At 36.3% G+C, this 12,650-nt stretch overlaps 1 protein-coding gene across 1 annotated transcript in view; it reads left to right on the forward strand.

Annotated features, from left to right (window-relative positions):
- The window catches only part of HNF4G (hepatocyte nuclear factor 4 gamma), a 19,564-nt gene that overhangs the window by 3,765 nt on the left and 3,149 nt on the right, over positions 1-12,650 (forward strand). The window contains exons 2-8 of the mRNA XM_025041171.1: positions 1-15; positions 2,626-2,732; positions 4,258-4,413; positions 7,442-7,529; positions 9,353-9,505; positions 9,631-9,867; positions 10,791-10,913. The exon at positions 1-15 is cut by the window's left edge and continues 83 nt beyond it. Of these exons, the coding sequence (XP_024896939.1) occupies positions 1-15; positions 2,626-2,732; positions 4,258-4,413; positions 7,442-7,529; positions 9,353-9,505; positions 9,631-9,867; positions 10,791-10,913 (879 nt within the window). The remainder of the gene's footprint in view (positions 16-2,625; positions 2,733-4,257; positions 4,414-7,441; positions 7,530-9,352; positions 9,506-9,630; positions 9,868-10,790; positions 10,914-12,650) is intronic.

Genomic DNA, 12,650 nt, shown 5'->3' on the forward strand with positions numbered 1-12,650 from the left:
AGAAAGAAGGATACTGTATAACACGATAACAATACTTAGCATTACTGATCAAGATTATTATATACACATATTCATTTAGTCATAATGTTTTCACACGAGTTCTGATTTTCCTCAGTTTTTTTCGAAGAAGAATCTGTGGTTCCTTAAGTTTAAGAATTCACCCAAGGACACTGACACCCAGCAAGTAAGCAGTGCGAGCAGTCGTCACGTAACGATGGAGCCCACACAGCGTTCTCTGCACCGCTGCGTTGTGCCTGGCAACAGAAGCGTTGTCTATATCACATTCCAATTTCCTGTTTCAAAGATAAATGGAAAAGTCTATTAATAGGGAAAAATTATAAGTGTGTTTTTAAACACATTTTTATTGTCAATAACAACTGAATGTCCTTATTTATTTCCTAAATATTAACTGAACATTGACTTTTTATGCATCCATTTATTTATTTTACAAATATTTATTGAGCACCGCTACTTCCCAAATGCCGTTCTGGGTGTGGAGGTTCCAGTAATAGAATAAGCCTTCCTCTCAGGGGACTTACATTCTGTTGAGAGACAGACGTAGACTAGATATTCTAATTTTATTTTGAACATATTGAATAATCTGATTACATGATCTTGTACTTTAGATATCATGAATTTAGAAACAAATATGTTTAAATGCCTGGCAGGGAATAGCAACTACAAGATTTTTTTACTTACCAGTTTTGCCACAAGCAGATGGCTATCACATACAAAGAGATATTTTTCAGAACTATTTCACAAACTATAAAAAGATTAAATCAAATCTCTATACTGCAGAGATGTAAGATGTATCAAACCTATCTTGACCATAGCTATTTTTCTTTGTCACTCAATATTTTAAGGACACACAAATTCCATTAGTTTCATTCACGTTGCTTGTCTCAGAAAAGAAGGCAAATGAGAGTACCAAATTAAAGGAGAAGCACTTTCCTATTTAAAAATGGCTTATTTCTAATAGAATATTTGGTAGTTTATAGGATTAATTACACCCTTTGTCAGACATCTTTATCCATTTCCTACAAAGTACGGGCAAATCAATTCCTATATATCTTTTGTTTTACAGACAATAAAATTATTTTAAAAAATAGTGGAATTATATCTTCTACTAGTCAGAATAATACTTTTTTTTTTCCTCAATAGATTAGGAAGTAACTTTTGGGTCTAAGAGTAGTTCTATTTCCCTTACTTTCAATAATAGCATAATATCAGGATTACTTTAAGATGGAAATGTATATAAACATGGTTTAAGTAAAAAATTATTGCATAAGAAGGTTACGAATAGCATTTTTCTAAAGATTGATCATGTAAATTAAATTAATAAAAACATGACTTCCATTTTAATTTTTTATCTCCACAAATGTATTTCATCAGTTTAAGCTGAAAAATCAATGACAATTTCTGTTTAAAAAAAAAAGAGAGAGGGAAGAGTAAGCTACCGGTAAACATAATTTTAAATAAAATATTAATGATTTATTCCAACCGAAAGACTACTCATGCTGAAAGGCAAAAAGTCAAGTATTTTCTCTTCCAAATTAATGAGTTGATATCTAATAGTAAGTTTTGGGTAAATAGTAGATATGAGCATAGAAGTTAGTGAATTTTTTAATAAAAGAATAATTTCATTAAAAGGGTTGACAGTTTAATGTCTTATCTTTCCAGGAGAACAGAATAGAACATTAACTTAAATAATTAGGGACCACAGGCCTTGTTTTCATTCTTGTTGATTAACAGAGATAATTTTACCTCCTAAGTTTTGAATCCAACTTTGATATCTGCTTCACATTTATATATTTATGTGACAAATATAAAGATATAGTTGTGTATACTCCCCTTTTACACTTCCCCATATTTAAACCTTAGTTTTCAATAAGGAATTTGAGGACACGCATTGTTCTTTCTTTCCTGTTTGAAACAAGTAGGTCTTGTTCTCTCATAGAAGCCTTTCCCATAACACATGAGATTCCTTTGCCTTTCCAAAATGGTAATATTCAAACCTCACGCTTCTCAGGTGAGATTCCCTACGTGCTGCCAATTCTGCTTTATTAACATTCGTAAACTTTCCCCAAGAACATTGTTTCATAAGAGATCATAAGACTGTATTTTTAAAATCATAACTAAAATAAATTTAGTTTCCATTTTTTGCTAGTGATTTAGAAGAAAAAGAAAATGGAAGTTTCAAACTCTGTGACTCATGTCTTCTGACAGTGAATACCCTCTTATCTTTGACCTGGTCAATCTCGCAAGCGATACACTTCTCTAGTTATCTTATGGTTTTATTAACTTTGAGAGACTGGAAAACCATCTTAGGAAAATACAGCGTGGCCGAACTGGCTGACCCGACACTTTCCAACTTGCACACCATCTTGAAGTCCCAAAAGACACTAACTGTTTTATGAGCTCAAGTGACAGGCCTGGCTCCTTCTACTTTTAAAAGTGGTTTAAAATGAAAAATATCTTCAGTCGTATTCCTCCCGCCAACAGGTCTTATCGAAACACCCCTTCTCGCTTTTTATCCTGACTTTTTTTTTTTTTAACGTCAAAGTGTATATCCTGACATATATTGAAGAGAACCGACCAATTAATACTGTGATTTTTCTCCCCTAGCGGTCCAAAATGAACGCGATAGAATAAGCACGAGAAGAAGCACGTTTGATGGCAGCAACATCCCCTCCATTAACACACTGGCACAGGCAGAGGTTCGGTCTCGCCAGGTACCAGCATCCGCCCCGCTCAGCAGAATCAAATGCCTACTCAGGCGGGAGACTAAGATACTCCAGGCTCAGTCAAATGTGCTCATCACTAACGTAAACTACAATTAGGCCAATTCAAGAGTTTTACTTTGAAAATATTAGTCGGACAAGTTGACTTAATTTTGACTTCTGGACAAGTTCCTCTTTATTAAATGGAAAAACGACCCGCGTTTTAGTCAAAGATTCTAAAAAAAAATGTTTACAAGGTTGATTTAAAACATTTAATGTGTAGCACAGCATTCTGGGGGCAGTTTCTTGTTTTATTAATCGAATCTGTGAAGTCGGTTACAACAGTTATGAGGGAGTTTGGTTGAGACCCGTCATCAGAGCACCCTTCCTTGAAAATGACTTCTGGGCTCAAGAACTCACCTTGGCACCTGGTTTTGAAGGGAAAGTGGAATTGAAGGAAAGAGCCAGAATTCAAAAAACACAGGAGAAAGAGTCTTAAGTTTCTAGAATGAGACTACCAGTTCTAAAGTTTAAAAATGTGGGTCATAAGTTATAGTATAAAAATAAATCACTTAAGAATAAAATCAAGAAATCTTTTGAAGACAGTTTATTTTAGCATTTTAGCATATTAGAAATGTTAATGATATTTTTCTATTATAAAGCAAATTACGAAATAGCTAATTATTAATCCAGTCCTATAATGACTCAGTGCAACTACTTTCGTTTTTGATAACACAAGGGTAATATGATGAAGTTAATATCACTGTTATCATCATCAGTACTTGAAATTGCTTGATGGTCCTATAAAGCATTTAGAGAATGGCTTCAAGAGGAAATACACACACTACAGAAAAACACGTCCACACGCACACATGTTCGAAAATTAAAAAAAAATTATAAGAACTTTTAGGAAGTGACTTTTTTTCAGCAGAAAAGCATTTTAACACCACTTATATTTTTATATAGTTCAAAATTGTATATAGTTTTTAAAATTGTCATTCTATGTTAGGCTTTTCAGTGTGGCCAAGTCAAAGGTTGGCGTCTTAACTTTATTTTGGAGCACTTCCATTCAGTGCAGAACATAAATCATTCTGCTTCTCATCTGAGTCTTTTCTCCCCAGTTTGGTAAACTTTATCCACTGGAAACCTTTCCAGCAAATTAAAGATGGGCTATCTTAATGGAAATGTCATTTTTTTTAATTAATACTAAAATCACAGAACATATTTCATGTAAATCCTCTTTTATCTCTTTGTAGAGTCATTTTGAATTATGAAATTCTCTGAAAGTCGGGTAACTTTTTCTATAGATTCGGCCAGTAAAATAAGATACTGCTCCCAGGGCATGTGCTTACCAGGTAGTGAATGTTTTCAACTGAACTTGAACTGATAGGTATTTTATTTCTCAATGTAAAAATATTTAGTATCTTTCAAGACACTGTGACAGTGATGATGCCCGCTTCAGTAGTGTTTATGCAGTCATAGAAAACAGAGAACTATTTTAAGTGATAAATTAATATAATGTTCTTCTTCATTCCAGATCTCAGCCTCAAGTCCTGGCACAAGCACTGACATAAATGTGAAGAAAATTGCAAGTATCAGTGAGGTCTGTGAGTCTATGAAACAGCAGCTCCTAGTCCTGGTGGAATGGGCTAAGTACATCCCTGCCTTCTGCGAGTTACCGCTGGATGATCAGGTAGACTTTAAAGAAGTTGCGAATGCTTTAAAAAACACATGTTTTTTGAACTCTGCCATGTTTGTGCGTTCCTTTAATTATATTTGTGATAGATTTACTATTCCTAATAGATTTACTATTTGACAACAGTTAAACTATCTTATGAGGAAAAGATTGGTTTTCTTGTCCGTTCACCTTCTCGTTCTGTCAAGAGGCAAAACTTCTGTCTGAGGGGTCTTGAAAATTTATTGATTGGATGAAGTTGAGCAAGACGCTGTTTTTTTCCTTTTAGAGTTTAAAAAGATTAAGTGTGGGACAAAAGCAGATAAGTAACTGCCATCGTGAGACAAAGGATTGGCAGGGCAGATGTCTGGGAGGCAAGTGGTACACAATTTTGTCTTGATGTTTACTGAAGGTGCTGTGTAAAATTACTCAGAAATGCCAGACCGCTCCTACACAGAAACCACACAGGGTGTGTTGGTGCCATTGTGGGCACTTTATGCAATTAGCATATAAAACTTTGCTATTCGTATTGTCAATTTTATTCTAGCAGTACTGTAGAAAAAGTGTAGGTCTGGCACACACACACACAAAAGTCTATAGAATCGTGCTCTGAAATGTACAGAGGAATAGAGAAAATTCAGCTGTAATGATCTTTCTCTAATAACATATGTTTTTATACTTTGTAACACATACATTAAGACATTTTAATTAACAGTTAAGAACTTTAATTTCCTAATTAGTCTGTGAAGATTAGGTTATTAGTTTCAGGTTCATTTTGAACCCTTCCATCTAAGTAGTATATAATATTTTGCAGATGCAAATATTTTGAAATTTTCCAGTTCCCTCCTCATTGAATAAACCAACAACATGTATTATACCCAGAGAATATCTTCACATCTTTGAATAGTGTTCTTTATCACTGATACGTAAAAACAAAGAAACAGTCAAAGGGAAAAGTGGAAGATTATATAAAAGTCAAAGAAGCACAACATATTTACACAGCCAGAAAAAAGAAGTGATCATAGGAAGTTAGTTACATTTCTAGGAGAGCATTTTACTTGGTGATAGGAAAAAAAAAAATTCTGTGAAGTCTGAAATTATTCTTAACATGTTCCGTCATTGCCTTCCTGGTATGAGTCATGGTTATTGACATATCGTAAAGATAGCTTGGCATAGAAGGTTATTTCAGAGTGAATAATGCTAAATTGCTAAAACCTACTTGTCTCACCCCAAGCTATATAAGCAGGTTTATGTTATTTATCAGTTTTATATTTTTATTATCAGTCCTCTTTAAAAGTTGCTGACTTGTGTTTGAAGACGATGATTTGAAAATTAGGAAATTGAAATCCAGTATCCTGTCAAAAACAGTTTTAATTTACTAACTCAGACTTTGATATTAACGATATAGCATTAACGGCCACAGATTGGCAAGTGTCTATTCTGGGTAAGGCGCTGCGGAATTACCGTGGAATTAGCTGTCAGTTATGTTATCTTAGATTATTATTTTACTTAATGCTCTCAAGATCTCTGTGGCATATGTTTTATAATCTCTGCTTAACAGTTTTTTAAAACTGAACTCTAGATCAGTTAAATTCACTGAGTAAATTCATCAAGCAAACATTTATTAAGACTGATGTTAGATTTTATGAACCGTGAGTATTCGGCAGTAAAAATTTAGATTATCATTCTTCTCATAAAGTTTGCATTCTATTTTGGAGAGACAGACAATAAAAAAAATACACAGATTATGAGTAAGTTGATTGTAGGTGGGGATAAGTTCTATAAAGTGGAACGGGATGAGTTGCTGGAGAATGCCTGGCGCTCAGTGGTACCAGGTACTTTAAATTGGGAGTCAGAGAGGATTTTTGCTGAGATCTGAATGACAAAGGACTAAGCATAGAAGTACCTGAGGAGAAAGCATCCAGGCACAGGAGCAGCGTGTTCCAAGGCCCCGAAGCAGGGAGAAATAATGTGCCTGGAGAAAAGTCAGCAGAGGGTGTGGCAAGCTGAGACCCAAGGCGTACGTGGAGGGCAAGGCATTGAACTGTCACCTACGAGGCCTTGGGGAAGGCGTTTGGATTTTATTCTAAGGGCAATAAGAAATCAGTGAAGCGTTTTTAGCAGAGGAGTGGTATTAAGTGATTATTAATTTACAAATATCATCCTGGAAGCTCTGTCAAGGAGGATTTAGGACAGAGGGACTGGGAATGAAGCAGGGGTACCAGTTAGGTCTTTAGAGTATATGGTGTGTGGCCAGGGGAAGAATGACAAAGGCTTGGGCTGAGTGGTAGCAATGGAGAAACGGTACCAGGATTTGCTAGGCAATTAGAGAAGAATCAAAATGGAGTCTTGCTTTTGATATAAACAAGCATTTTGGACGATGATGCCATTTACTAAGATGATGACGATGTGGAGGACCATGACTTTGATGTGTTGAAATTGAAATGCTTCCTGTCATCGAAGCTCAGTTGAGAGTTTAGTGCAAAGAGGTAGAGGACTGATGTCGAATGGGTTGGAACCCAGACCCTCATGCCCGTTTCACTCTGTCACAGTCCTCACTTTGCTTGGATTTGTTCGGTCTGAGTGTAAGAGGTTATGTTTACATATATATTTTTTTATTTAATCCTTTTGTCTACACTTTGAAATTTTTATTGCTATCTCCATTTGATAGATGAAAACAAATGAGTCCCAAACATAAATGATTAAACAGGTAGCAAATGGCCAAGCCAGATTTGAACTCTGGTTTGTTGGATTACGTTTCATTCCAAAACACTTATTTGTTCTGTTGTTTGTTTTGTTTGTTTTTGCTGACTTTGTATTGACTTGTTAGTTTTAGAAATTTTGAGAAGTAACACATTACCGATACTCTTAATTTCAGAAAACATTGAAGGATTAGTGATGGCAACTCTCTGTGAATATTATAGTTTATTAAAACAAACTAAAAAAAGACCCAGGCTTAAAGAACACTAAGTTAATCGCACTCATATGATACCATTTTTTAATCCTATTTCATAATTAATCGTTAAACTTGGGATTTTTCACTGAGGTGGCACTGTTGAGAGCTCATGCGGGGGAGCATTTACTGCTTGGAGCTACAAAGAGATCCATGGTGTATAAAGATATTTTGCTTTTGGGTAAGTTTGTTTTTTTTATTTTTTTTAAAATTTATGAAGAAATTATGCATGTGTCATTCTTACGCAGGAGCTGTTCTGTATGTACCAAGCATTCATAGACACTGACAAATGGTCCTCTCACTCCACAAATGGGATTTAATTGATCATGTCTCACTCAGGCCCCATTTTTCCTTGCTTTGATTGCAGAGAAGTTCAGAATGCATTGAGATATTTGGATCATCAGGACACTCCCTCTGTGTCAAGTTAATAATCGTAATATATGTTATTTTATACTTTTTTAAGGAACACGTGTATCTCCTGTGATCTCATTACCCATGGTATGCTACAAAATCCCGTTAAAAAAAACTTGGTAACAGTGTCTGAAACATCTTGATAGTTAAATAACAGCGCTAGGAGAGGCAGAAGTAGGATGGCAGGTGGAGTGGAAAGTCGGGTGGAGGGGACGAGACACAGAAAAAGCTTTTGTCTTATAAAGTTAGGTGTCCCGTCGAGGAGTTAAGATCCCATAATGCTTATTAGCTCCACCTCTCCTTGGCTTGTGCGAAACGATGACTAGGTTGTTCATGCTATTCATGTGATAGATATTTTGGCCCCAAATAGAAATAAGTTGAACATAATACAATTATAGCTAATATTGATTGAGGTCGTACTATGTGGCAGGCATTGCTCTTAGCGCTATACGTGCATTTCAGCACTCCTGTTTAATCCTCACAGTACCCTCAACGGGGAGGTATTATTTTCAGCTCATTTTGCAGGTGAAGAAATAGAAGCAGACAGTTTCCCTAAGATCACAGCACTAGTAAGGGACAGAGCCAGGACTTTAAGCAACCGAATGTCACTGCGGAGATGGTGCTCTCAAATTCTCGTAAATATTCTGTTGCCTTCATAGGACCCCTATAGATCTGAACACAAAATACCTAGAAAACAAAATGTTTTCACTAATAGTTCTCAATTGTTTCATCATGAAAAATTAGGTAAACTAACCTCTCATAAGAGCAAGGCTACATTTTGTACATGTTGCTACACCGAAGATTGTCTTTGCCCGAAGTGAAAGAATTCAGAATATTTTGCTTTTTGTGAAACTGTAAAATAACAACGTAGCTGTTAGTTTAGGGGCTATAATAATCTTTTAATTTGGTAACATATTAGAAGCTACTAAATGTTCATCCTATTATGCCAGAGATGTTTGAAGTTAAAATGGCCGTTAGAGATTAGGTGGTCCAGTTCTCTATCCAGTTTCTGAACTCCCTTAAATTCCTACCTGTACAGCGATCATCCCATCTCTACTTAAACCCAGGAAGGGAGATTTTACTATTTAATGAGGCAGCGCATGAGAATACACGTGCTAATTTTTAAATAGTCAGCTTCATCTACTAAGGCTTGTTAAAATCGTGTCTCGATCGTTGTTACAGTTACATATACCTAGACACCAAAAGAGTGCTGTTTTTAATCCACTGTAAGCCAGAAAGATTCTTTAGGTTTTATATTATGCTCATTAATAAGTAAGGCACTAATAGATAACTGACATAGCGGAAAGCTAATCATTATACTTTGTTTGTCTCTTGTCAATTATTAGCTTATTATTAGGCTGTACTTCACTGTTATTACCAGTAACCGAGGCTGTTAAAGTACACGTGATCCTGTTATCAATGGTATTGATCTTTTAAGTGTTCTTAAGCTTTTCTAACTTGACCCTACCAAGAGAGGAAGTACTATTCTGATGTCTGCTAGGGAATGCCGTTTAAAACATTGGTTTGTATAAACTTAAACAAGATCTGACAATTTTGAGGGGGGTGTGTGTGAGAGATTATTTTTCTCCCTAGGGAACAACTATGTCATTCACCGCAACAGCTGTGAAGTCGAGATCAGCCGTGTCGCCAATCGAGTGCTGGACGAGCTGGTTCGACCATTTCAGGAAATCCAGATTGATGACAATGAGTATGCTTGTTTGAAGGCGATTGTATTTTTTGATCCAGGTTTGTTTCCAAGGCCCCATTAAGAAATAATTGTAGTGAAAATGAAGCTATTTGTAATATTAGACCAGTTCCTGTCACACTAGCAAGATTCAATTTTTAGATTGTCCTCTGTGCTCCTTTATTAGACGCGAAAGGGCTGAGCGACCCGGTAAAGATTAAGAACATGCGGTTCCAAGTGCAGCTCAGCCTGGAGGATTACATCAACGACCGGCAGTACGACTCCCGCGGGAGGTTCGGGGAGCTGCTTCTGCTTCTGCCCACCCTGCAGAGCGTCACCTGGCAAATGATTGAGCAGATCCAGTTCGTGAAACTTTTCGGGATGGTCAAAATCGACAACCTGCTTCAAGAAATGTTACTGGGCGGTGAGTATGTTTGAGATGCTACTTCATTTATTAGCATCACGCTGTGTACTTTTAAATATGTTTGACACATTTTTTTTCTCCATGACGAAACAAGCTCTTTTCTTTTTTTTTTTTTTTAACATTTAGAAAGTCTGCAAACCCCGTTGGCTGGGGACAAAATACTCGGACATAATCAAATCCCCATTCTTACTAGCCTCCACCATCTAGCTCCGAACCTTAATTTTCAGGCCCTTCGACAGGGTAAATGGAAATATATTTCCTATTTTTGGTACTCCTTGAAGCGCATTGTATTTTCCTATGCCTTTACTCCTTTAAAAGCTCAAGGATGTCAGAATTGCAACATCTCGAAATGTAAACATCTTAAAAATGAACATTTTGCTCCCGAAATAATTAATTGACAGAACACAATGAGAAGGGAAAAATGAGATTTCATTACTGCACTAAATGTCAGGAATAAGTTAAGAAAGCATTTATTCCATGTTCTGATCTAGATTAAATTTCCTTGTAAAATCGCTTTATTTTATTTTTAGTTTTCTAGTGCTTAATGTGTCCCTAATGATATCTTCCTGAAATAAGAGTTGTTTATGCTATTAGGGTGACCCCAAATACTATGAACTTGAGGTAAGTGATTCTTGGAATCGCCCTGACAACAGGCAGCAAACGCAATTATTCCAGGAAACAGCACACAGGGTCCATTATTAATATACAACATAATATGATACAACATTCATCCAGTCAATGTACAGTGAAAGCTGACATTGTCCTTAATATGGCAGTGGTTCTATTAATTTATTTTTGAATTCCCAAAAAGCACTTTGCAAAAATAGCAATATTCGAGCTGTCAATCAGAACATTCGTTCCAAGGTAAAATTGCTATTCCGGATTAAATATCACTAATGCAAGCATCTTTTTATCTTCCATAGGTGCTTCCAGTGACGTTAGTCATCTCCATCATCCCATGCATCCACATTTATCTCAAGATCCATTAACCGGACAAACTATACTTTTAGGTCCCATGTCATCACTGGTTCATACAGACCAGATCTGTAAGTAGCCAGGCCACTTCTCAACCGTAACATGTCTTAATTACCTGAGAAAAAGGAGGAATTTTGGGAAAGAATCTATTAGTACCCCAAAACTGCAAAATTTGGATAAAATTTCTTCTCCAGGACTCAGCTGTGGGAGATTATAATATTCAGCAAGTTGCTCAGTCTCCTTAGATGTACCTTTGCTCCCTAAAATGGTGATATGAGTGCCTAACTCTTTCCATTTCATAGGTCTGAAGCATAAGAGAACATGCAGTCAGTTCTAGCTTTGCCTGGTAGTGCCAACCCATAGAAGTGACTGTGCATGCTGCAACCATGCAAAGTAATCTTAATTCTCAATGGGAAATTATGGTTGCGTGGGAACTTTAAAAGTGTTTGTCATGTAATGTTACGTGTCAGTTATACCTCAGTAAGAAATAAACAAAAACGATTGTCAAAACATGAAGATCTCTCTTAACTACACATTATAGATGTGTAGGGAGGTTGAAAAATATAATAATCCTCTTTATTTTGTACACTGTCATTTAAAACATTAGAAACACTGAGAAGTAATGTTTTACTGTTTTGTAAAAAAAAAATCAAGAAAAGTCATTTGAACAGTGCTTCCACCTCTTCTTATAACTTACAAGAGGAAGTGAGCATGTTCCATGCCTGGATAAGTATTACTCTTTTGGAAGTTTGGATCAACTTCCAAAAGTTTATCCTCTTCATTTTTAATGTCCTGAAATATCTCCAAGAATCCATTCCATGTGGCGTTTCTTGCCCATTTCGTTTCCTCTGTGGCATCTTCGTTTTTGACAACACAACTTACTTCCTCACTTCATTGACAGCTGTTCCTCCACTAAGTAACCTGGCTGCATGTTCAGAGACTCAGCCAACAGCAGTGTCCACATCCCAGTGCTCAGCTTTCTCTTCTATAAGTCCATTTTGTTCGACCTGAATTTCATTCCCAGCATTATCACTTTTTCTTCCTTTGCTGCACTTGAATCTCTTTTTTAGCCAATTTTCTTTCATTTGTCCATTTTTGCAAAATGTCACATGGATTTGTCACCGGGAGACAGGCGCCTAAAACTACACACTTTGTTGTCTGTGCGTGAATTGAATAATATATGTCCGGGACCAGTCACGGATAGACAGAGAGGTGATGTGATTGGTGGCAGATCACAAGACTATCTGTTATTTGGGTCGTTGTTTGTAGACTGAAGAGTGAGCAGTGCAGTTTGTGTTTACGCAGTACTCACTCCTAATCTTGAGTTACCATCGTAACCGAAATTTGAACCACGTTTTTGTAGGACCAGCGCTGTTATTAACTGATAACGCAAAGCCATGCGTATCAGACTTTTGCACAGCGAGGGCTACTTGAGAACACTCTCTGGAACTAAAATGATTATATAACTAATAGGGGTTTTTAGCAGCTAAGTTAATCGGATCTGACTGCAGTTAACACAAATTCTACCTCTGTATGGTGTCCTGGAGATAAGAATCTCTATTTGACAAAATATCTAGAATTAATTGCCTGTGAATTTATCCCAGATTTACCTTTGATCTGTCACCTCACCTCTGAACACTAAGCCAGCTACCTCACTAAGATGCCTTGAGTTATTGTGATGAATTATTATGCATACCTGTATTACATACTTAATTTCTAATAGCCCTTAATAAGTAGTCACAAGTGTCATTTTACACAAATGTTTAGTGCCATGTAACAATTTCATGAGTACCACCTGACTCCTACCT

Source organism: Pteropus alecto, unplaced genomic scaffold, assembly GCF_000325575.1.
Source record: "Pteropus alecto unplaced genomic scaffold, ASM32557v1 scaffold87, whole genome shotgun sequence".
In the NCBI taxonomy this organism is placed as follows: domain Eukaryota; kingdom Metazoa; phylum Chordata; class Mammalia; order Chiroptera; family Pteropodidae; genus Pteropus; species Pteropus alecto.